Source organism: Opisthorchis viverrini (assembly GCF_000715545.1).
Source record: "Opisthorchis viverrini unplaced genomic scaffold opera_v5_593, whole genome shotgun sequence".
Taxonomy (NCBI): domain Eukaryota; kingdom Metazoa; phylum Platyhelminthes; class Trematoda; order Opisthorchiida; family Opisthorchiidae; genus Opisthorchis; species Opisthorchis viverrini.
This window is the reverse complement of record NW_008752250.1, coordinates 39,194-65,146: the sequence shown is the minus strand read 5'-3', so window position 1 is coordinate 65,146 and position 25,953 is coordinate 39,194. Positions and strand designations below refer to the sequence as shown.

Genomic DNA, 25,953 nt, shown 5'->3' with positions numbered 1-25,953 from the left:
GGTAAAACATTCTACCTACTCACCAGTAGTCCGAGGTGTGTCTTAATAAGTCAATCCAAGGCCCATGGCGATTGCTGTTGTGATGGCCTTAAAAATTCTGCTGCAAAAGGAACTCAAATATGAACTCTGAACTGGTGGAATTATTATTTGGTCTCTTTTTTGTAGGAAACCCAAAAGTGGACATTTCCATTAGGAGTGCTGACCACTTCATATGTAGATGACAGTTCCTGATGTTTACTAGTGAAGCATGGAACGTTGGATTAAGATCATTGTTTCCTTTTGCCCTGATGTTTCCCCTTCTTGATTAGTTCCGAACACTAGCGTTGCCTGTTCACTCTAACCTAATCGGTGTGATAATTGGCAGCAGTGTGGCGGACTAACGCGTGTTGTCTTCCATTACTGGGTACCCAGTGAACCCGTGAAGCCAAACTCGAATGTCCACAATACTAACTGTAGTTGAACGCGGCATTTCACTGTAGCTCACATTCTCATCGTCTTGTGGACAGTCGGCGTTTTTCTACATTTTTATTTTGCCAAGGTTATTAATCTGCCATCCTTTATGTGGACAACACCGTGAGTTCATCTCATTGGACAACCAATTAAGAACCGAAAATAAGGGATAGGACGTTGGCATGCTTCCCCGAAAAGCACAACTGGGGCTGTTTTGATAACAGAATGTAAACAGTTTGTTTTCGTTTCCCTCACTGTTGTCACTTTTTATTCCTGCTCATAGAACTGCTGCACTACTTTTTAACTGTCTTACAGAGAACCCGTAAATTTCGCCCAACGCGAACCACATCTCCCCGGACTCATGGAAGGTGTATATGATCCTCAATGGATCGAGCAGTACTTTCTGCAGCAGCTGCGCTCAGGGGAGATAATATCACTACCAGAGTCTGCAGACGGAGCTTATGACGATACCACTGGCTTACCTGCTCCTTACGTTCGTTGCAATCCCCTGGTGGACTATGCCCTTGAACCACCCGTTTATTACTATAGCTGTGTGGACCAAGTGATGGAGTTGCGTCGCCGCCTGTCTACACAATGGGAGCCTTGGCTCTGCCATCGGTTGGATGCATTGCTGCCACGTTTATCAACAGAAATGCGAACGACAGAGACCATGACTGATGAGGGAATGGAACTGTTTTGCCAAGCTCATCCGGATTTTCAACGTTTATCATCCACAAGCACGTCTGCCAGCACCGAACTGAAAAATGTATTTTCGGTGTTTGAACTGGAATCAGGTGAGTGAAATCAATTTCCATCCTGTTTTTATCCCTTTGATAACTTCCCTTTATAATAGTATTGAGACGGATTGAGATCCAGCGTATTGTTTATTGTAACTGATGTTAACTGAGTGAGGAATAAAGTATTGGTTGCCACTTCACGTAGCCTCTCTCCGCATAACAGGTCCACCAAGCGAAGTTTGATATCTACTGGGAATCCTAAGGCTAATGTGTGAGAAAAGAACCGCTTAAAACGCATTTCTGAACTCAGAAACTACACTTGGATTTCAGCGTTACGAATCGGCTGTATGTGTAATCGAAACCTTTTTTGCAGCTAAAGCTCAGGTGGTATTTGAAGTGTACCTGAGTGGAAATAACATCGCTAGCGTACATACCTGGTGGGCATCTAACTTACTTCAACACTAGCCAACAAATGATAACTTCCGACAGACATCCAGCACTGATTAAGTCGGCTAGTCATAAGAAATCTCACCGATGGGTTCTCTGACCGCTTTAAAGCTCGGTCAGTCTGGTAGCTTATTCACTTGGAATGACGAACCTTTTATGTCAAAAGCGAAACGGTGCCCACCAGTAAGTCCGCTTATTGTTTACCAAACCTCCCTTGAGCGAGGACTACTTCCTTATTCCATTTTCTTTCCGAATTCATGGTACATGTATTATGATGCATCCATGATACCTCGAAATCCACACCGTCTGCCTCAGTTTCGCCACAATGCCTCTATAATGTCTCTCAACTGAGCGCCGCTTGCCTACACTTTTAGAAGGATAGCCCCCGAAGAGAATCATTTCTGGTCTATCTAGCGTGCACAGTCCACACAGTCACAGTCACTATCCCGTTTTTCGTATCTCACTTGGGAGTTTTGCTCAGTCCACTTGTTTTTTCCACGGCTACGTTCAGGGCTTTAATTATTCGTTCCTCGACTTTTCAGCTTCCTATATTCTGTGAAATTCTGGCCAACAGCTATAAAACATCATTTCCACTACCTAAGAATTAATTCTGTCGTTAACTGGGGGAGGGCTTCACGTTCTTAATGTGGCCAACCAGCTGTTGCATCAAGTTGACAAGTATTATACCGCTTAACACAAATAACAATGTCACTGGCATTCACACAACTATCGAAGGGCAACACAGGCAGCGTAGGTAGATCAAATCCTTGTTTCATTCCTGATGCATCCATCTGTTTCTCAGGTTGACTACTGTCGCCTCAAGTGGATCACTGCTATATGTAGGGAATCGGTCTGATTGATGTAGCACAATTTTTCATGTGACAGTACCAAATACAATCATCGGACATCTGTCTATGCTAACCGCTTATTTCCACAGCGAGAAGCAAATCGAGCATTGAGGATTCCGGTCCTACTGTTGGCACCAACCCTCCGCAAACCATTTCAACGGCACCTGTAAAGGTAAGTGTAGCTCGCCAGTTATGTTTCTTACCTGCACATTTGGAGCCACGTTGAATCAGGATGCTGACCAAAATGCTGACCACAATCTCCGTTTACATGGCTATTCATCCTCAGCAAACACTCCCATGGCCTATCTCCAGGAGGTGAGGATTGTGCTGGCAGCCGAAAATTGGAGCGAAATCGCAGTCTTTCCAAACCTACCATAGGAGAAAAGCAGCATTAAAATGGCTCTTTATTTTGAACTCGTATGCTAGATCTGTAGTACCCTTGTTTGTAATGCCTTTCTACGGAAATAAGTAGTTAAGCGAAAGTCAGACTCCCTATTTTGACCTGACAGTTGGCACATTTATTGTTTAACATTTACCCAGACCATCTGATAGCTATCCATCCCTCGGTCGGACATCCTATATGCTCAATGCCGAAGTTTTATGAAGTGTTTAGCTGAGTGGTTTATTTAAAGTATGAAGAAATCCCATCTGCATGACAAAATGTCAATGTATTGTTAGTACAGAAAACACGAAGAGGCATTTAGGTGGAATACACTTTCTCAATCCGGATCTTGGTGGTAACGATCTAAAAATGAACTGCATTTCCGCAAGACCTTGCCTATGAAATGTGTAAATGGAAAGGATTAGATCGGTCGTTGAGCGTACTTGAACAGTTATATGTATCATGAGCGCAAATGGTCGCAGACTCAATGTCGTCATTGTTGGGCTAAATCTTCCGCTGTCGTTACCGTCGCTATCTCATTATTAGTGATTGAGAGAGATAGTGTATATGGGCGAATGGAATACAAAACTTGGTCATCTGTCGGAAGGAGAAATAAGGCACGAAGTATCCTCACTAAAACGTGAGGAGGCACCAGGATCGGACAGTCTCTATCTTACCCTCTTCAAAGAAGGCGGAGAATCCCTGATGACCAATCTAACAAAACTGTTTGGTGCGATATGGAGCGAACTGCCTGCAGAATGGGACATTTCGACGGTATGCGAACGCTGTGCGAAAACCACCTGCCAGCCTGGTGACTGCGGTGTCGAAGGTGCTCTCTGACCTTATCCTTCGAAGCTTGACTGAACACGAGTAGGTGGGTCCGTGAAAACCAAGCTGGGTTCCGTCCTGCAAGAGGATGCATGGATCACATCTTCACCCTCCGACAGATTCCGAAACAGCGACACTGTTTCCAGCAACCAGCGATGGTTGTGTTCCTTGATCTGAGGGCTACCTTTGACTCTGGACAGTCAGGCAACATAGCAGTGTCTGTGGAGCAAAGGTGTCCCCCATAAATTCTTGACCCTCTTTTAGGCGCTGTACGCCAACTCCCGCGGGAAGCTCTCTCTTGAGTTCACCACATCAAGTGGTGTCCGACAGGGTTGTCTTCTTTCACCTTTCCTCTTTAACTTCGTCATTGCTACGATCATGAAAAACGCACTCCCAGCCTCTAATGCCTGTGGGGTCGAAGTGCTCCCTGGGCCTCCGCTCACAGATATCGAGTACGCAGACGACATAGCTCTTCTTGGATCTGACCCCGTGGCAATGCAAACAATACTAAATAATCTAAATAATTCTGCCTCGCGGTTTGGTATGCGTTTCACACCTGCAAAGTGTAAAGTGCTACTGCAAGACTGGATGGGCTCGAACCCTAGCCTCATGCTTGCGGATGAACCGATTGAGGTAGTAGACAAATTTGTTTACCTGGGCAGCTGTATCAGTCCCGGTGGTCTCGCGAAAGATGATATTTCCATCCGGATTAGGAAGGCCAGAGCAGCTTTTGCGAACCTACGTCACCTGTGGCGTAGGCGTGACATGAGCTTCTCTGTCAAGGGTCGAGTTTACAGCGCTGTGATGTGCTTCATATGACTATATGGCCGCTGCGCGCCGAGGACTTCAAAAGACTTTCAGTGTTTGACCATCGATGTCTTCGGAGCATTGCCCGAATCTGGTGGGAACACCGGGTCGACAGTTCTGAAGTACGTCGAATGGTATTCAGGAGAAATAACTCACCCTCGATAGATGAACTGATCACACTGCATCGGTTGCGCTGGCTTGGTCACGTGCTGCGTATTCCAGCCGACCGAAGTATACAAGCCATTACCGGCAAACTTAGCTGCGCTGGTCATTGCCGTCTTCCTGGATGGGGACCCCGAGACGAGCTACATCAGTGGTTAGAGGCATTGTCAGAAATGGCCCAGTCGCGCCATCAATGGCGCTCATTTATCCAAACTATTGCATCCAATGCATAGCTTTCCCCGTTCCCCACTTAACGGTCCACTGACAGTGTTGTATTTATGCACTAATTTATCAGCTGCCGCCTCCAATGCGGAGCTACTTAGCTCGCCTCCCCAAACCACCACTGTGCAATCAAATGCTTATAGTCTGCATCAGAATTATGTCAACCGCCGTAACACCCCAATACCACACTAACATCTTTAAAATGACGTTCTGTCCGTGATATTTGCTGTTAGTCGCGTGTAAACACTTCGTTGCACCGTATTCAGGGCGATATTCATCAGACAAATGTGATTCTTTGTAATCTTAATTTTCCATCTCCTTTAGACCGAATGTGCCTTCGACCAAGTGCCAAGTTATGAGTCCTGCTATGCACCTGCTTGTTTGGAAACACCTACAAAAAACCCACCATTAACTGAAGGTGACGAGTTCAACGAATCCAATGCGATTTTGGCGGTGGATGTGAAAAACTGTTTCTATCGCAACCGCGATGGAATCGTGATCCAGACTTCTAGATCAGAGCAGGTGAGAACTTGGATAGATCACGTTTCTGTCATTGTGATCATTTTTACCCTTTAGTTTGCCCCCGGTGAGCGCATTAGCTGGTGCTGCCGTGAAGCTGGATAGCGTTGATCAAAGTGAGGGGCATATAGAAACTGCTCTTGTTAATACTGACCGCTCAGTTTGGGCTAGGGATTTATGGCGTGCCCCCCCCCATCAAACGGTCCGCAGTTAGATCGTTTCTGTTTGTGACCGGAGAACCCGAGGAGACACGCTAATGATCGGTGACACTAACGAACGCGACCCACTGACGCACTCAGTGGCACCCATGTACCAAAACTGTCCCAATATCTAACTGTGTACCTTTGATTCCTCTGACCCGGAGAAGGTGAAACCAGCATGATTTCCAATACGAATGGAACCAATATTCGATGCACCACCGCTTTTCGGTGCAGGTTGGTTTCACCTGCAGGAAGAAATTAAGATTTAGTTCTCGAAATCTTGTCATAAAATCACGGTGAAACTAGTCTTTAACGCGATGTGGCGGTTTGCGCACCTCCATAACTCTTTTCGCTATATTAGAGAATATATGTAGCACTTAGCCTGTCATGCCAGGTTGGTCAGCTCCAAGCAACACCGCCAGGTGGGGGTCGCAACGTGTGTGGGGACTTTCTCCTTAAAAACGCAGACTGCTCTTCCCGTCTCACGCCAACCGCTGCTGCTCCGTAGTCAGGATTTGAGCCAAAGGCTTTCGTCGAGAACCATAATGGTTCTCCTGTCTGGGTGTGGGCGCCCTGAAATTATCCCATCCCACCTACAACCATGAATGGCACATTTACAGATAGCGTCATGTCATATCGGCCGTCTAGTGATGCCATAAGCCGAATCGCCCTACTTGATGCATACAACAGGGCGGCTATCCAAAAACAGACTACTCTTGCACATACGCTGGACTCGATTTCTACTGGCGTGTTTCAGAAACGAGGAGTCGAAACCCAATTACGCTTGTCGAACTTAATCCCCATCGGTTTGAACTGGATTCTGGTTGCTCAATTCCGGTGATCCGGAAGCCAGTTTTGATGATTCTGATAGGTTTGATTGCCACCGAGCTGAAGGGTCTCCGGTCGAATGGTTGCCCGTTGACAGTCGCCTCTGTGGCAATGTCTGTGAGGTTATCCCGTAAACACGCCGATGATTGCTGTCTGTTTACTGTATCCGTTTGTGCCCCATCTGACTACAGCTCCGATACGCTCAAAGATAGCCTCTATGACGCTCTGGGTGCCTTGTCACGTCTGGCTTAAAGCCCAGAAATCGTGGTTGCTAGGGGTATGAATGCGTAAGTTGGTAGAATTAGCGCTGTTTAAGCTCGATTGGGTGGTCGTCCAGGGCTGTAGCTGCAGTTATGTGCACCGCGGACTGTTTCTGTGCAGCAACAACCGAAGCCGTTCGGCTACAGTGCCCCCACTCGAATGCGAGTCTACCTGCAACAGAGATAGGTCTCATCGTCATTAGTCATAGATAGCGTGGGTGAACCACTGTTCGTTCTGGAGAACCTATGTAGATTCGGATCATATGCTTCTTCATTGCTGCTTCTTGTTGTGCGTTTCAGGGACGCGCAAAATGTGCACACATCCGGCAATTGAGAAGCTCTCGGACACTGATGTCAAACAAGTCTACCAGAACTACCCACTAGGTTCCATTTCGGACAGAGGTGTTTTCTGAACATCATACATATTTTGGCTCAAATAAGATCAGCGCAAACTCGATGCGATTAACGGTCCTTGTTTATTGTGTCAGCGGACGCTTCAACAGACCGCATCTCCAGTGCTGAGAAACATGGCTCCTCAGGGATCTGCAATTACGCGCAGCAAGAAACTCAGATGTTTTCATTCAGATGGGACACAAACATCCCGGTCAGAAGACACTCAGAAAAAGCATAGGTATGGTGGATTCGGCTTCGTTGCTCACACTAGGGAATTGGAGGATAACTTATTCAGTTGTGTGGTTAGCATTGTCCCCGTACGCGTATTTATAGACGGGACAGTTGCTTGCTATTCGTCCAGTGCGCTTGCACTTTTATGGATCAACTTCGCCAATATGTATCGGAATCGGGTACGATCAACGGATATACGCGACCTGAGAACGAGCGCACAACTCCCCAGCTATGACGCGAGCCCAACCACTCCTAGTACAGACAGAGAAGAAGACCAGACCTTCAGAAGAGGGCTTTTACTGCCTCAACCAAAGGCGAATTACAGTGGGAGCAACGTCGTATATATATATTTCGAGCGACCTTGGGAAGCGAAGAATCAGTTAATGCACACAAAGTATAGCTGGCCAATAGGAAAAGAGCGCGGTCTTTACGGATTGAGGTGGAACATGGCGGAAAAGGCGCGAAATTTAAAAATTCAAAATTTTTTGAAAATAAATTGGTAATAACTCGGAAAATAAGCAGTTTTTGGGGATACTGACATCCCCAACAGGTCTACGTGATTATGAAGTGTTTGAAAGTCATCCGTGCTTTAGTTCGCACTACTTACCTCACGGTATCCTCAACCACCCTTTTTTCTGGTTTCTTTTATTCAAAGTAGGGATTTCTCACTGACATTCGGGAGCCTTAGATTGTGAATGATATTCCCCCCCCTCAACTTTGAATCTCGTGCGCACATTTACTGACCCTGTTTCTCTTTAGAGTACTGAACCGACGCCTGCTACTGTCCTTACTGAGAACGAACATCTGGAATTATCTCTCACATCGTGTCTTCCCCCAGGCGTCGCGCAGACCAAGGGTGCGAAGCTGGTTGCCTATCGGCTGTCCGATGAGGGGACTTGGCGGTCTTGGACCAACGCCTATACGACTGGTGTGTGGTCCGGTAGTGAAACCAACGGTTCTAAAGATAAGCTTCCGGAATCTCTGGATAAAAAACACCCAACTGATGCGGACGAGACTGACACGGATTCCGGCCCTTCTGTTAACATAATACTCACGCGACAACAGTTTATGGAAGAAAAGGAGCGTCGTCGTCTCCTGGGCAACAAATTCAGCATGACTGACCTGGCGTTGGATATGTGGCGTTATATGGAACCACCGGCAGTTGCTTATCAACTATCCGAAGCACTGGAGTTCCTGAAAGTCCCATGCAAATTGGCGGAGGATTTCTTCTCACCTGGGTGGTTTGCCACTGTGCCTCGTTTGTTTGATGTGCTACGCTTGACCATGTGCTACTTTGAAGCTCAGGTAAGCTGGAATTCTGGTGTGCCACACCCATTCCATTCCGTTCAGTTGTGATAAGGCTTTCATGCTCCGCCTTTTGCTTTCTTCCTTTTTTTTATTTTGGTATCCGTAAGCTACCGACCTGCTTCTACACTCCCGCTTGGCGCTGTTTTCGCAACCAATGGATAGAAACCGTTTTGCGCGCGTCTAATCCGATTCAACTGGCGGATGCGCTGGCACAGTTCGAAGCATCAGTCCGTCCTGTGTGCTATCAACGAGTGTGGTCCAATGCAATAGGTGAGCTTCACGATGTGACGTATTATCTAGGCTGATTTCTAATAAGGCCGAATTTAGTTTACTGTCAGTCTTGGTTACCGGCGCCTTCTCACACCTAAATGGACCATCCAGTTCCGGAGGGAAATGTGCTTTAGGAGACCAGCCAAAAATGGTCTCCTTTGACGGATAGCCTCTCCAAGGGGGAGCTTCTGTAAAACTGAACTATTTTTCACTGCAGGGAGATTCTGACAGAGATCCATAATAGAGAAATAATCTATCACGAAAATCCCACTACAAAGTCCGGTTCGCACTCACTCGAAATCCTGGCAAAGAATCTACTGTACTAATATGCATTCCACAGATTCAGGACGGGTGTCGATTCGAAGAGTGTCTGTTCCGGTGAAACTCTGTTATGGTTTACCTCTTGTTAAGCTAGGCCGATTGCAGTTGAGTTCAAGTTAGCTCAATCGTTAAGGCGTGAACTTGCTGACTAAAGATTCTATGGTTGGAACCCAACCTCTGCATCTCGACTGCTCCTGTCTAAGCCTAGACAAACTGAGAGTATCTCAGCCCTCTTGCTTCCTTCACATGGCGTCGCCGCAAAAAATGGGTGTTACAGCTGAATGTGGTTGAGCAACAGAGCATTTTATGCGATAGATTGAACATTCGTTTGTGGTGGGCGACAGTAGTTCCTGTCTACAATATCACATTGCATAAATAGGCTGTTTTATTTTTCAGTAACATGCATTTTTTAGTGTATCATCTTGGTGACTTCTAGACTCCGGACGACAACCTGTGCGTCATACGGAGAGTTTCGTGGTTTGAGGTATCATCCTCCCTTGGACATTAAAAACTGTTTGACATCAGTCGACTGCGAATGTTATTAGGCCAAATCACATTTTTGCCTCTGAACAGTTTTACCTTTACGATGCATTTCCCTTTCTCCAACTCAATCAGGCCATATCGCATACGAACGAACCACGATGGCACAGCGTGAAGAAGACCGGCGTATCCGACAGATTGATCGCTCTGGAACGAGCAGCGCAAATCATGCTGGATCTACAGCAGCAGCAAATGTACCAGCGAACCTCATTAGAACTCGTAACCCTGGTCCTATACGTCACTCAGTGTGGAAGTATCGTGGAGAGGAATATCGCCGGCTGGGCGGTGATGGTTGGATGTGGCTGAGCTCAACGCGTCGGGCACCTGCGGAAGAAGTTCATCTCGTGGCTACTGCCTATCCGCGACTTAATCAGGTCGTTCGCGAGGGTACAACAGATTCGTTGCAATTCGGTACATCCCGTCCGACTGTTAAGCGCGGTCTGCAACATGGGATCGGTTGGGGTGTCTGTCCAGAATATCTACAGGTAAATAGTTGTTCTGCAACTGTCAATTTGTTGTACCTGTGTGGTTAACAACTGATTAGCAGTTCAGGTTTCGTAAACTCTTATCGGTACCACTCCCAGTCAAAAAATCATTCCGATAGGACTAGCGGAGAGAGCAAGGATGTATAGTGTATTTCCGTTCACGTATGAGTGTGGTTCGGAGCGAAGTGAATAAGTGTGATACGTACTCATCTCTCAATCAACCCATTTTCCCCACATATGATCTGGCTTTGATCCCCCAAGGGATTAATGGCTTAAGTTAACCGGATTGAATCAGGGCCTGATAGAAACGCACTTGATGACTCTTTGCTGTCTTTTAAAGGCATCAAGTGTCATCAGCCGTTGAGCAAACTGAGCTCAATGCCATATAATTTTCCCCCAAGGAAATATCCGATGATTATTGATACAATGTGAACCTCAGTTGGAAAGAACCGTTGCAGCGTGTAGAACTCTGACGCAAATTTGGTGGTGACTGTCGAGTGATTTAAGAGATAGCTTAGCTGGTACAGGCATTCGGTTTGTGCGTATTGGCCTCCTATTTATGTGTGTGACATATCTCGTCGTAAAGGTAGCAAATTGCTGGTTCCTCGAGTTTTGGAAACTGGTCTCTTGGAGACGGGATTTCTCTCATGTGGTATGGGCTCTCTACAGCGGTCGGTGATAGAATCGATCAAATCGGTATCTTTGGACGAAATTTTGACAGCTACAACCACTGTACGACAAGTACGAAGTTCTTACAGCTGATGATGATGATGAAGATGACGATGTTGATGTTGATGAAGGAGCGCTAAACGAGATGGATGGTGGTCTTGTAGTCTTTTAAGCACGTGTTTTTGAGGTAATTGACCAGCTTATTCGCTGACTCATGGGGTATCAGGTAACAAGTTTGGGTTCACTTTTGACACGGGTCTTGTAAGCACCTTGGTTCAATAGAACTGAAGTCGTTTTCCTAATAAGAAGACAATCTGATAATGAACGCGTCAAAATAGACCCTATAACACAACTTTGACATCACAGAAAACCAGCTGAGCGACGTTTTGATAGTAACAATTGAACTCGGTGATTTCTTGGATCGGGTGTAACTTAACTAAGGACACGGTAGATATACTGACGCTGATATCAGAAATCTTCGACCAGTTTCGCGGGGAAAAACTGTTGAAAAAATGTCCCTCCTTGGTTTCATGGTCCACGAAAAGGCAGGGGAAGTTAGTGCGTAAAGGACCAGATTTTGCTTAAATTTCACAAGATTTATTTGGATAAGTTCTTCCAACTCCAAAGAATAATGCGGCTTATGTCCGAGTGAAACCACAAATTACTGCTTCTATGTGTGTTTCTTCCTTTCATCCGTATGGGTTAAAGGCATATAACCCCTCGAAAGTGTTCAGCTGTAACATCCTCTTGGTGTTTAACTGCCATTCTACCAGAAGTAAGCACAAGGGATGAGATACTGCCAGGTTGCCCGAGCTCAGACAGGGAAGTCGAGAAGCAGAGGTCGCGTTCGCACCGCTCACCTTCTACTCAGTAAATTCGCGCTATAACCAGTGAGCTCGAAAGAGTGCGCTCTCGATGAGTGTGTTTTTGACCGGTCTTTAGGGGAAGCATTGTATGCATGTTTTGGGTTTCTGCACAGATGCTCTCACACAACCCTTCGTTTTCTGTGAATTTCAGGGTGAAGTTCCCATCAAGCCTCCGAAACCCAGCGAATGTCGTGGTCACGTTCTGCATCCGATTACAGGTATCCCATTATATTTGAATCCTCGAAGGACTTCGTACGTTATTCCTGTTGAGGAACTTTCTCGTATTCAAGCAGAAGCATTAGCACAACGTCTCTCCCCCGACTCACTCACGAAGCCCGATGGTACACCTAGAGAGACAAGATCGGAGCCAGCTGACCCCTTGGAAGGGCCAGTTGAGAAACCAGTCGCCAAGAGTGCAGAAATTGCAGTAACAGGTGACACTTCTCCATCAGTTAAGACTGAACATCAAGACAGTAAAACACACGTGGACGCCGATGCTCATACTGACGAACGAAGCCCGGACTCATTAAATCGGACGAACTGTGTTACATCCCCGGTTCTAAACGTGTCTTATGTGAGTGCGTGGTACTACTACTACTACCCAAGTTCATCAATTTCATAAACGTATGGGTGCTACACAGACTCAACTTTGATATTTTGTGGTTCAAATCTACTTTGAACAATGAGCGTCTAACTACATCTGTTTTTTTTTCATTTCAGTGCCTACAAGAACGTATTCATTTTCCCCCTGTTGTTGTGCGACCACCCATCAGCCCATCGTTACGTTCCCGTCGCCTGCGATACCGTCTCGATCGACTTCTTGCCCGCCGCCAATTTGCTGCGGATACTGATAAGCACGCCGCCCAAGAAGCGGAGGCTTCTATTCACTTACTCGAAACGGAAATGATAGATTTGGAAAAGCAGCGAGCAGAGCTTACGGAACGACTCTCCTCTTTGAGTGCCGAAATACAGGAAGCGCGAACTGCCAAAGCCCGTGCTATTAAAGAGAAGACTGATAGCGCCAAAAGTATTCCGTCATTTGTATCCAAAGGGCCAGTCAGCAGCGCTGGACCAGTCGTATCTGCTCAGAACCAAACAGGCACCAATTTACAGCCAATGACCAAACCCCTCATTCAACATTCTGTCCTTGACTTCGGAAATGGGCCTCGATTCCGGTATGTCCTCTCTGTTGGAATGATACTTATCCCTGTCATTCCAGCACTCACCACGCACGCTCTATTTGTTTTGCTCATATGTCTAACCCGTCGCAGCATACTTCGAACTGTATCCTAGACTTCGTCTGCAAGCTTAGATGCTCAATATGATCTGTTTTGTTATTTTTCTCCTTCTCAGAGTCATTGCTCCAAGAATTGACAAGCAGCATTGCACTGCCTTGTATCAGAGAACAAATGACCTCCAGCCCAAACGCCCTCCAAGCAAGCCTGCACAAGTGCGCTCTGGAGATGATGACGGTGGTGGCTCGATAGGGTACGAATCCATGCCATTTGTGCTTGTTGACTGCCTTTGTTTTGTTTAAGCTCAAATGTAACTTCATTGTAGACTAGTAGACAAATGAAGTTTCATACAAGCTAGATTCACACCTCACTTATCAGTACTATGATAATTTATTCCGCTTTCTCTTCATCCTTACTAACATTGCTACTGTGAACACTAGTCAGCAACTGCGCCGGAGCTCACGAAAACAAAAGGCAGTTCGCCGTGACCCTGACTTCGTGGTTGACTTTGATGATGATGATGACGAGGAAAATGAAGAAGAGGGCGAAGACAACGGGGGTGGGACAGAGAGTGCAGATGAATTTGGTGACACAGGCCGCTCGCGACCTCCACGTCGTACAATTCCTCAGTTTGACGGAGCAGGTGATGAGGAATCCAGTGATGCAGGAAACGAACCCGGGATAGTTGTCATTCCCACTGGTACAGCCGCCTCTACAGACCCGATAGAACAGGCCGGGAATGCTGAGGTCGAACAAGTGAACCAGTTGGAATCATCGGAGTCTGTTGTAAGTTGAGTATTTTAGAAGTCCCCTACCATTGTTGCCAAATTCAGTGGTTGCGCCAATCTGTTCTTTGTTCCAGCACTTCTTCAATCCTAACGCTGTTGAATATTCGCATCCGCGTGGTCCCGATTCGCCTTGTTTGTGTTCATTAGCAATTGGTTTGTTTCACTAGGGATAGGATTTAGGGCCATAATCATTTGACGTGTAAATCAGCTAAGTCCACTGTCCTAGCCATCGAAGGGATTACTGCTTCTTTCACGCCGGGAACACAAGCACAACGCCTTGTATTATTTTTGAACACAGACGACAAAAAGAGATACAGTTGAGGCTATTGGAACAACTTACACACCCCCACTGATATGCTTATTCTCCTCAGTTACATTCTTTAGTAGGTCATTCAGCCTCAGTAGTGGTCTCAGGTTAAAAGAATCACCAACGGTATCATCGACAACCACACCAATATTGAATGCCGTTGCCTCACGTTCGCTTGTATTACGCAGCTTCGCATTTAAAATCTTCAAGAAATGAATACAGGCGGCCAATCACAAGTATGTACCTGAGGGTAGTTTACACATCCACACAGGATTCGAACTGATAGCCGACTTTCGCTCTGCTGAGATCATGCTTTAAAGTGTTTTTGAATTACAGACACCTGGGGACAGTAAATTAGTTCCAAACGATGCTTCACTGAGTCGCTCGAATCCACTTTTCTATGCCCCGTCATCTTGGCATGCTTCGCAATGGTCATTTTTACGGACAGCAACGCACCAGAAATGGAACTGCCGTACAACCTTGGGGATAAAAAGCCTCTGAAAAAGGCGAAGGGTGGATGAGAACTCACTTCAAACCTCTATGTATTCCTGGGGAAAAGGTTACTTGAGCTTTCCTGAACCGTTGAAATGGACATAGTTTAGGATTGTGCTTTAGCAGGACACCATCACCCGGACGAATCTCACGTCCTCGCCCAACATACGACGGTTAGCAGGAGTTGGTTAGACATTTCGACCCTGTAGTGGCAGCAAGCTCGCCACTTGACTTGAGTAACTGGCATGTAGCGGAGGGAGAATCAGGTGCATCCCATTTAGTAACACGCGAGGATCCAGCAGCGTTCAACTTGACAGTAACGGCTTTCACTTCGCAATGTTGTGTCGTCATTTCTCCTCCACGAACTTTCCCTAACAAGGGGTTGGGGTGAAAAACACGGCTTCTTTTGTAATATGGTGGTCGCGAATCGAACATGGATATGTAGAAACCCTAGCTCGCCACATTGCTGAGACGGGCCGATGAGTGCTGAGTGATCGAACTATCTGTCCTGACGATTGATGTGTTTTCTTGGTTACTGAAGCGTTCATTATCCTGGATATTTAGTTCATCTTAATATTTTAACATGCGCGGAACTCCCCACATATTACGCCATCATCATATCATCAAACACAGCAACATCATTGTTGACACTGGTGCCTCGTTGCCGTGCGTCACGTCCGTTGGCGCCTCAGTCCTATATTTATCTACTTTCTGAGGACGTCATGTATACACTATATGATCACATAGCATGAATGGGTTTAACGAGGGCTTTTAGCAGAAACCCGCTCCTACCTTTGTGTTTCTTGATGTCATACGGCATTGATGGAAAAGGTTGATCCGTCCGTAGAGCAGTTTACTGCCGACGTTCAGCTCTAAGCCCTTTCGCTTGTTTAACCTCATCAGCAGTTTACTGCCGACGTTCAGCTCACCCTTAGAAATAGGAGTAACATTTCTGTGGCGTTTTAGGCGAATGGTTAGTTTACATAATCGTACCCAACAAGCTGTGTCTTGAAATTGTAGTAACTGGGGTAAAGTTTCTTGACTAACCACACTACTTGTGCGGTTGCTGAAAACCTCGACGGTCTACGGTTTGTCTCGCTAATAAGAACATAATTCCCTGTTGGCATGATTCTGGGCAAGTGTTGCGATCCGTTTGATCTCTAAGCCCTTTCGCTTGTTTAACCTCATATCCCAAAGCTGCTCACCTTTTCTCATGGTGCTTTCACTTATTTGTTCATTAGAAAACTTACTGGTCAGTTTATTTGGAACGTCATTTTTATCTGTTTTTCTAACCTCATGCTTTCATGTTGGCTGCTCTTTGACAGGTACCAGCTGATTCAACCGTTCCAGCTGGTACAAGTTCTACACATAAACAAACTTTCCAAGTCATCTCGAGTCCGGACCTTCCTGGCCATCGTATTTTGCGCGTTGTTCGAGCTGGTGATGTGGCAGTCTCGAAACAGGTGACCAATGTAAGACTGCCTGTGAACGGCGACCCGACAATGATCGTAACAAGTGTTGATGCCACTGAGGGTACGTTTTGATTATATCCTGCCAACCATTTTCTTCAATCGACGTGCGTTATTGATATCCACCCTCTGGTTCAAGTACCTCCAGAAAACGCAGTCTGATCAGCTTCGACTTCGAAACTTATCACCCACTTTATTGTTGTAGTGATGGTTTCACCAAATTTAAACGTGGCAGTAAATGTTCTGGTGCCCCCTCCTGCTTCTGAGTTAGAGCTATGCTGTCTTGTAATTGTCCATCGCTCGTTGTGGAACTATTATTCTCGCCGCTTCATTGTTCGGACTGGTTTTTCTCAATCTGGCGCTTCCTGCATATATCCACGGGGGCTGCACAATGTGTTGAATACCAGTCGGACGTCGTGTATAACGCTTTCTATAAGATTTGGGCACTCTGACTTGTCCTTAACGTGTCATCGGAACGAAACACCAAAATGCGTTTGGTAGATGTTTCAACATTGCTTGCTACCCGACCAAATATTTCTTTCGAGTAAAACAAAATACCCGGGCTTCCCTACTCTGTCAGTGCGACTAGGCACTGTGGAGGTGGAAGGATACGTCCTAGGTTAATGTGGTGCCTTAAATACTTTTCGCCAGTTCATAGGACACCCTAATGCGCAGGTATTCCGATGACTAGTTCATTCGGCTCTGAACACATATCCGTCTAATATACCCTTGGAATTTGGAACACCGTTGCAACCGCCGTGAACGTGTGATGAAGCGGACCAAAACGACAATAAACGCGACAAACAACCCATATTACTTTCAACTAAATCATAAATCTATCTCAGTTATGTCGCTCACGTGATGGCTGCTATTCATTTGTGCCCGAACGATTAGCTTCAGCGTAACCTATCCTGATTGCATATTATGGATTATTAATAACAATCGTTCAGTTGTAACACCCTTTTGGTGCCCGGATGCCATGCAACCCGAAGGAAGCACGAATACTGAGATACTGTCAGGCTACCTAAGCCTAGACAGGCTCAGGTAGGAGCAATCGATATGCTGAGGTTGGGTTCGAACCACGGACCTTGCGTTCAGCCGCACCCAAGTCACTGAGCTATCTCGAGCTTGCACACTAGGAACAAGATCGCCCACTACTTATTGGTGTGACCGCTAAACGACAGGTGAGTCAGCGTTTTGTCAGCTTAAACAAAATAAAATGCACCAAAAGGTTGAGGAACAACTTTGGAAGCGTTGGTGAAGAACCCACCAATCGGTCTGATTTTTTGTAACTGGCTTCCCCTCAACTGTTTTGCATCTCAGTTTGCTTGCCCATTTACGACCTTTGAAAGCGTAAGATTCTCCTAATCGATGTTGTTCGATTACTAATGGTGTCATGTAACTCTTACGTCGTCTCTTTTATCTCCTCGCCCAGATTATGCGCAATCTCAGGTTTGTCAAAAAACCCTTCAATCTGGAGACCATGCGCCAACAACACTGGATCCATTGTCTCTTTCCATCACAATTTCCAACAGCACTGTCCCGATCACACAGGTGAGGAAGTTGATACGTGCATCCGAAAACAGTTTGCCTTCGCCTCCATCCGCACAAAACTCAGGTTGCGGACGTTTCAGAACCAGGGCCAAATCGGCCGATTCTTTGATTCGGTCGGGACTGCTTTTCTCGTAGAGAACCGGTGCTTTATTTACACAGTGCTCTTTTTCTCGTGGAAAGCTTACTGGGACTCACGTTCGTGGGGTTTGTTGGAGGTTGATCCGTGTGTGAAATGCGGTGGTGAGAGTCTATTTCTATTCATGTATTTCAGACAGGTTCCATCAGAGTGGGATGAAAATCTGTTTCACGTGGGGCGAATGCTCCAGATCCCACTACACTTGAATGCCAGTGTTGATTACAGGTTGACACAGCACCCTGAACCTGGGCCATCTTGTTCTGGTAGTTTTTTTACCATATCGTTCTACTATCAAACTGGCCTGTTTATTCTGAAGCAGTATTCTTGTACCGTCAGCAAAACAGTGGTAATTATTGCGACATCGATCGACTGTGCGTGGTTCCGCCCCATTTTTCACTTTGTCGCCTTCGGTCAGCATTGCGACATGAATTACCCCAACGAATAACGCTTACCCAGGGCTCAGTCAGGAAGTGTTGAGTTCATCAATGGTGTCTTCGTTGTTCGAGAGTCTCACTGCGAAGGGGGGTAACATGTGAAATAAAAAGGACCTAGTTCTAGCCTATTACAAACATTCTGGGGCGATTCGTTGTTTCAGACAATATGGGTAGAAGCTAACATCAAGCGCGCTATTGGCATCTTGTGGCATCTCCAGCCAAGCAGAGGAAGGATCACGCGGGCCCCATCTGAAAAGCCGTGGTCGCTTTCAAGATAGCGCTCTACTTGAACCATTGAATTGGATACGGAAAATAGCATACCTTCGCGCACGACAGCTAAGCATGCGAACTACACAACCAAGCCACCATAGCTTTTAGTGTTGGACACATTTTCGGAACGAAGCTCCTGTTGAGCAACCGAACACGGCATTTTCAGTGCAGTGCTATCCACTCGAGGAGCAAAGGGACCATTCGGTGAACAAGAAGTAGAGTCTTCCACGGTATTTCTTTTCTCGAACGGGGAGGTGTTGCAGTTAAGGAAAGTGTGCCCCGCAAATCGCCTCCTCTGACAGTGTTTCCTCCGAGGAGCAGTGCATTGAAGTGGGACTTTCGTTGTATATATTCTCAGTGAAGACACTAATAGAAACGCATCACTAGGTCAACGTAGCCCACGGTTCTGTTCAGTGTATTTGTATCAATCATCTTGCTTTCTTTACAGCTTGTTGGTCTCAACCAATCGCCTAAATCCACAGCTGCCGTCAGCCCCACACCAGCGATTCAGGGCCCTATAGTTCTTCCTCAGAACTTTCGATTGCCTTCGGGTGCAACGTCACTGATTGCCGCAGGTCCTATACGTATAGCAGATGGCAAGGTTATCCGAACTCTGCAAAACCTCGTCCCGTCAAACATCACCGGTAATCGATTGAACGTTCCAGTGACGTTGTCAGGCTCGACTCCGATCCGTGTTATCCTATCTGCTGCCCCCACGTCCACTTCCGGCTCGGCTCCTGTTGTCCTAACAACCACCCCTGTTTCCGGTAGGGATTCTTTCTGTCTTCCTTGTCCAATGGTACCTGTCTGTTAGCTTTTGTTAAATTCTGGTTTATCATTTTACAGCCATCCCAACGTCCGCCGAGGCTATCGACTCCACGGGGACCATTGTGACTACCAACCTGTCTGCACCCCTCTCCAATGTAGCACGTTCTCAGCCAGCCATCCTCCGACGGACCTTGGCCACTGTATCCACCCCTGGTCAATTACTCCCTAATGAAGTCAAGTACTTCACAATTCCTCAGTCGCAGTCAATAGCAAGCGTGGTGGCCGCTAGCACCGCGCGCAAAATTGTTTGTGGTTAGTTCTTTCAGTTGGTTTCCCCCAGAAAAATTCTCGACTTCGTCATGTATTTAGTTTTTGGTATTCACACCGGAACATCCCACTTCGTTTATTGGATTCCTAAGGAATTATATATGGGAGAGGTTGTCCGATCGTCTGGTGGCATGTGTTTCATTTATATACCCGCAAATCAGCTGGAAAACAATAACTAGTCTACAATCTGCGAAGAGTTTCACTCATATCGTTCATTGTTAGGACCTGCTCCAGCATGCACTGGTGCAATGGTGGTAACACGCTCGTCTCGAACTCGGATCCTAAAGTTGTCAAATTATATTTGGGCGATGTATTGTAGCGTTGGGTATATGTTTGGGAAGATCTGTGTTTTGTAGGTTTGTAGATCAGTGCAAATTATCTTTACCAAAAGACTGTGATGAGAGTTGGCAATTAATATGCAAGGTAGGAAATGTCTGCTTTTCGAGTTGCTTACGGCAGGACGCGAGCAAACTCAGGGTTGGTATTGTCTTGTAGATTTAAACACATTTGTTGAGAGTATTGCGCCCACATCTCTTATGCTTCAACAACCGATCCGTTCTTCACGGCGATTGCCTTGCAATGCATTGAATCTCAAACCTGTTCCTTTTCTTCTTAGTAAGCGTCATTCTCATCCCCGTTGTCTTCTATTCTCAGGCGATCCAGCACCTGCTCCTGTTGTGCAGTCGCAGCCGCCCGCGGATACATCCACACTTCAGCAAAGTCGTCGTTCAATGGCGAAAACGGCACATGCCAACGATGAGTCGCGCTCCGCCGCGGTTCTTCTTAGACCACGACTTGTCTTGCCACAACAGAGCGCCTGCTCGTCCACTCCCAACAGGCTCGTTTCTCTGCAAGCCCGCGCACCAACTGAAGCTCAGGTTGCATTAAACAAAGCTGTTACAGACGCCACTGAGCGTTTGAGAGAAGCGGAAGCTCAAGCCGCATCCGTCCGATCTGAGGTATGGTTCTATTATCTGTTTTCCTTTTTAGGAACAAACCTCTCTTCACACATGCGTGATTTATACAGCCTCCAAAGGTGGTCAGACACGAACGCAATTAGTTGGGTTTTGAGTCTATCGTATGTTCACTGGTAGCATAGCAACTGAATCTATCGTTTCAGTTGTGCCTCCCGTGAAAGCCAGATTGATTTGCAAATGAGTGTATTCGTCGAAATTTGTCCGATTTGGGTTCCAATAAAATATAAGGTTAGCGGAAACTCGGGGGCTGTGCCCCCAAGGAGGGGAAACCGATCGTGGGCTGTCGAATACTTTTCAGAAACCCTGTGAGCTACATCTAGTCAGTCGGGTTTGAGGATATACTCAATTTTTATGGTGAATACTAACGGTCTATGAACCTAAGTTTCGTTCCGAACGTTTTGTTGTGTTGATTAACTCTTTCGGTCACAACTCCGTCGCAGTAAACTGTGGAGCTAACTTCCTCGTCGAATATTATATCTTCCACGTAGTTGTCTGTTTTAGAAGCGAGGAGTGTGAAGTGGTCATATATCCCTTGCTGTTTCATATTCAACTCTCTTCAACTCGATAGTGCTATCTGGTTCCTTCAGCAGCTGTAGCCCTCACTACCAGCTTCTATTTTTTATCACTTTCCTCCCATATTGTGGTGTCTCTGTACCGTCTTGAAGCGAAACGTATTCAGCCAATCAAGCAAACGCCTCCGAAGTAGGCCATCCAACACACGGCTACACCAAGAGTGCATAGATCACCCCTTTTAGCTGAGTTAGCTTTTGTCTGTGATGACACTGGTCAACACTGTTGATCAATCCGGCTTATTTTCTGGAGTATTGCACCACATAAACTTCCTTTGAGCACAATATCTCGTAATTATACTATCCCGAAACCGGAATAATCTCGTTCGATCTCCATTCTTTCGCCCAAAAGGGACTTTCGATCAAAATATGACTTTGTAACTAACGCATTCTTTAGAGGATTTTTGGGAACTCAGATAGTCCGGACATGACCGACTTGTCCTAGGGCACCATACACGACGTATCTAAGAATCATCGCTTCCCCCAACAATCAGGAATGGCAACCAGTACATGGTATTGCCCTAAACCATAAGATCCACTCAGGTCCACGCTATACCATGAGCAGCACAAACTACCACGGTTCACGTAGCCGAAAGTTGCCTCATGTCACTGATACCACATCCAGACTACTCAACTACGGATACAAACCATTTCGAAGAGCTCTGTCCACCCACACGCATTGGGTGGCAAGTTCGGAGTACTGATCAGCTGGTGGTTTTCCTGGATTAAAACATGGACAGTCTTTCACAAGGGATTAATTCTAATCGATGCTTTCAAGTAGTCTCCCTAGAACAGAAAATTCGTAGGAAAACTGTGACTTCATACATTATTTAAAACAAAACTATGAAAATTTCGAAATAGTGGTATTTCTTTCGTGGGACCTCCTTCAGGGATACTACTCAATAATACCCTTCATCATTGTGTGTGAGATATTTCTTAGCGATCCTTGTCTTAGCGTTCGCGTTTTATGTATAAAATAGGAAGGGTGATGCTGCCGTACACTACGTGTTAAGGGGTGACAAGCTGAGACAAGCTGACAAGCTAACCTCGAGTGCACAGGAAATTTCGGAAATGTCCCTGTGAATAATACGACTGTGTTGGTCCTTAGATTTATCGCAGTTTTCACGTTACTTTAGACCTCTCGTTCTTATGTGCATTATCTGGTTCCTGTATCTTAGCGAATTATCAAAAGTGGACTTTGATATGTCGACCTGGTCATGAATTCCACTGTAATCCCTTCGGGACAATAACTTTCTTGGAGGGAAAACGGAGTCTGTTTTTGTGCGACCATATTTTGGAAACCTTAACCACATTCTAAACAAATTTGTATGAACGCGGTTACTCCCGCTGATTTGATGTCTTAATATAGAGTGCCCCAAACGGCAGTCTTGCTGCGTGATCTTTGTTTGGAAGCTCAGTGGGTTGGGCCCGAACTTACCGACCACAAAGTCCGTGGTTCGAATCAGACCTCTGCATCTGGACTTCCCCCCATCTAGGCTTGGGCAACCTCGTGCTTCCTTCGAGTGGCATGGTAGCTAGGGCATGGAAAGGGTGTTACACCTGAACGACTATCTTATCTGTTGGGATGTGAGTCGTTTCTCGGGTATTCTCATTTGAGACTTGTGTCAAAAGTCTGGACCTCACTGGACCGGAGTAAGGTGGTCCTGATTGTGAAGTGGCCTCTCTTGGTGGGAGCTCATTAGGGACTGTTGTATCAAATAATCAAGTCAAAATCTGGGACATTCAGACAATATCAATGAAGATTGGAAAATTAATCAAACACCTCCGGCTACGTTGGTATCAAAAAGGCATCTCAGACTTTTTCACGGTTCAGTATACCGAATACGTTGCACGAGAGTACGACTCAGATCAACTTTGTGTCCTGTCTTAGGGGCGGTCACAATATCTGTCTGGCTCCTGTCGATTAAACTGCGGTACTGGCATTGAAAATCATCCTATTCTGATCACACCTTGATGATATTTTTGGTCGCCAGTATTTTCGACCATACAACAGCAAAGGTGCAGCCGGAAATGGCTAGTGTAGTAATGAATACCTTTTGGGTGTCATCACTAACGAAGTTTTGGCTCAGTTTGATTGTCCTGCGCTATATTATGTCTACGAACCAGACATCTGTGTGATGTCTGCACGGTATATTTTTGATGTGTTCTCTCTCACTGCGAAATCTTTTCTCTTCTTGTAGTTGGCAGCTTTAGACAAAAGAATAGCTGATGTGCGAAAGAAACTCGTGCAGCAGCGGGCCTTGCTTTCTCGTGGCACAGTATCCACAGCGCAGCCTTATTCATTGATCCGAAATACGCACATTCAGTCTGTCCAATCCGGTGATGAAGTGCTACTCCCCGCTTCGTTACCACCAGTCAACACTTATGTTTGGCCACCGGTCGAGTGGAAGGATGAATACAAAAAGGTAGTTTCATTGTTCTAGGGTTCCGGTCGTGAAATTCAAGTGTTACAATGTTAAAAATTTTCTTCATAGCTCAACTACTGGATTAGATTCTACGGTGCTTCGAGGCATTTTTATGAATAATTTGGTCTAGCGGTTAATTTCGCTGTGATGTTCAATGATCTTCTCGGTTAGTAAGTACCATAACTTACTCCCCCTACTCGTGGGTAATCAGCAAGGCTATTAGCTACTACTCTATGCTACTGTACTTAACGGAGCTACTTAAGGGCAGAGCACTTAGTGCCTGAACATGGGTTTCGCGTCTTGGATATCTATGCGATGTCCACAGCCCCTGAATAGTCATTGATTTTATTTCCAGCAAACCAGCTGCTCTGATTTTGTCCCAGAAATCCTACCCAATGTTACATACTATTATCCAGCAAGGCACCGAAAAGTCTCTTCTCTGGCTTGTTGATGGAATACCTCCTGATGTGCGGCTGCGAATCGGTTCGGATGATAGTTGATTCATTATTTACTGTCTACTGACCACGTCGCATTGCCCCTTTAATCGTTTTTTTCTTCCAATTCGAATTCCAGCGACAGAGTTCCAGCAGTCTTTTCCGATGGAATGTGCGGAATCTGCGGTGGCTTATCTTGTCTGCTGGTCGTCGTGAATTACCTGGATATGACACCGAAAAGAAACGACTGGCACAGGTAAGTCTGTCTCAGCACTTTGTCATCTCTCATCGGGATTTGCACTGTGCTGCCTCGCCTTGCTTGTTTAAACCAACTTACGTCAAAGAACGTTTTCAGGATTAAATTGTAGCAGCTCAGTTTCTGGTTATGTATTGGTGGAAACTATGCTGATAAACTGGAGTAAGAGATCCAGAACCTATGAACAGCTCATGACGCTTACAATGAGAAGGAGCGACCTCAAGCAACGGCGCTTACAAGATACTTTGTTTGCAAGTGACACTGAACAATAAGTGCTGCTTTTGTCATGTGCTACTCATAAGGTTGCTGAAAATCCGTCGACAGCCCACGACCGGTTTCGTCCATTTTTGGGGCTCATCAGGTAGGCGCAGTCCCCGGTTTTCCGTCAACCTTATGTGCTACTTGAAACCAAATTGCACAAAACTAGCAAAGTAATTTGGCTTTTCGAGAGACTCACCTGGAACCCAGCTGAATCTCTCGTTTGTGATGTTTTCAGGCAACTGAATGCGCCGCATCAGGCCTTACATTACAAAGATATACATGTGTCGCGATGTCTCGAATATCGTAGCGACTGAAACATGAGGCTGCCTGGTGCAGCACATTCAGTTGCCTAAAAACATCACAAACGTGAGATTCAGCTGGGTTTCGGGTGAGTCTCTCGAAAAACCAAATTAGTTTGCAAATGAGTGTATATTCGTTAATAAGTGCTGTTGTTCGAAAACATGCGCTGGTCCTATACTGTGCTGTTCCATCCGAGATCGTCACTTTGTTGATCTATGGAAGGTAGATGTTGATGCTTGTCTAACTCTGACAGTTTAGGATATTCGTACGTCAGTGTTACTCGCGATACGCAGTTTTGGTTCTTGAGGCATAATTGATTGGAATTTTCTGGACTGACTACTTGGCTTGAGTACTAGAGCACATAAGACTCGGAGGCATGTTGCATAGCTTGATTACCGCTGCATTGCATGCCGACAAATCTATACTAGTCCGCGTTGTCCCACTATCCTAAAAAAATTGTATGGCGGCTAGACATCACTGCTCAACACTGTTGGGGCGTCAGTGATAAGGATAGTGATCACTCTATGGGATAACGGATATTTCTGCACCTCAGAGGTCCAACGCAGATAATTGTGTTCTGCTGTGCGAGCACCCAAACAGCATCACCTATGGAAGGTGACTACGTTTGCTGAACGCGTTCTGGCTTACCACAACATTACTAACCTGCTGTTCTCATCAGACATGCGCCATTCCATGGAGACACTGATGGTGAAACGCAATGATAGTACAAAGACGTGTACGCTGTGGACACGACTTCGGTCCATGTAGATCGGTTAAACTATTACCATGTCATTACCACCAATGTCGGAGGTTGATTAACGCTGCGCTCGTCTTTATTTAGAACTTGTGCAACTGTCCAATTAGACGAAGCTGTCCACCACCTCTACCAGCATCGAATCGAGGTTTGATCTCACTGCAGTGGCACTTTATGGTCTGCTGGTGTGAAGCGCATGTGGGGTCGTCAGGCAGAATTGTTTAGGTTTTTCAAGGTGGCTCGCATGTCGTCCAGAAAAGGTGATGTCGTCAACGTATTCACTGCCTGTGGGCGAACGCCTCGGAAACATTTAGATCCTCGCAGTGTTAGACGCAGGTCTATACCGTGTTGGGGCGAGATGGACCAAGAGCGCGAATTTACTGACCGGAAGATCCGTGATTCGAACCCGACCTCTGCCTATCG

General features: G+C 46.0%; 1 protein-coding gene across 1 annotated transcript in view; it reads left to right on the top strand.

Moving 5' to 3' along the window:
- Positions 1 to 25,953, top strand: part of T265_11800 (hypothetical protein) — a gene marked incomplete at both ends in the record, with an annotated part of 56,740 nt that overhangs the window by 15,596 nt on the left and 15,191 nt on the right. The window contains 18 exons of the mRNA XM_009178562.1: positions 766 to 1,244; positions 2,572 to 2,654; positions 3,957 to 4,325; positions 5,208 to 5,405; positions 8,074 to 8,619; positions 8,730 to 8,892; positions 9,829 to 10,238; positions 11,925 to 12,347; positions 12,494 to 12,948; positions 13,127 to 13,261; positions 13,449 to 13,794; positions 15,921 to 16,128; positions 17,500 to 17,618; positions 18,907 to 19,225; positions 19,305 to 19,538; positions 20,208 to 20,512; positions 23,301 to 23,525; positions 24,099 to 24,215. Of these exons, the coding sequence (XP_009176826.1) occupies positions 766 to 1,244; positions 2,572 to 2,654; positions 3,957 to 4,325; positions 5,208 to 5,405; positions 8,074 to 8,619; positions 8,730 to 8,892; positions 9,829 to 10,238; positions 11,925 to 12,347; positions 12,494 to 12,948; positions 13,127 to 13,261; positions 13,449 to 13,794; positions 15,921 to 16,128; positions 17,500 to 17,618; positions 18,907 to 19,225; positions 19,305 to 19,538; positions 20,208 to 20,512; positions 23,301 to 23,525; positions 24,099 to 24,215 (5,134 nt within the window). The remainder of the gene's footprint in view (positions 1 to 765; positions 1,245 to 2,571; positions 2,655 to 3,956; positions 4,326 to 5,207; positions 5,406 to 8,073; positions 8,620 to 8,729; positions 8,893 to 9,828; positions 10,239 to 11,924; positions 12,348 to 12,493; positions 12,949 to 13,126; positions 13,262 to 13,448; positions 13,795 to 15,920; positions 16,129 to 17,499; positions 17,619 to 18,906; positions 19,226 to 19,304; positions 19,539 to 20,207; positions 20,513 to 23,300; positions 23,526 to 24,098; positions 24,216 to 25,953) is intronic.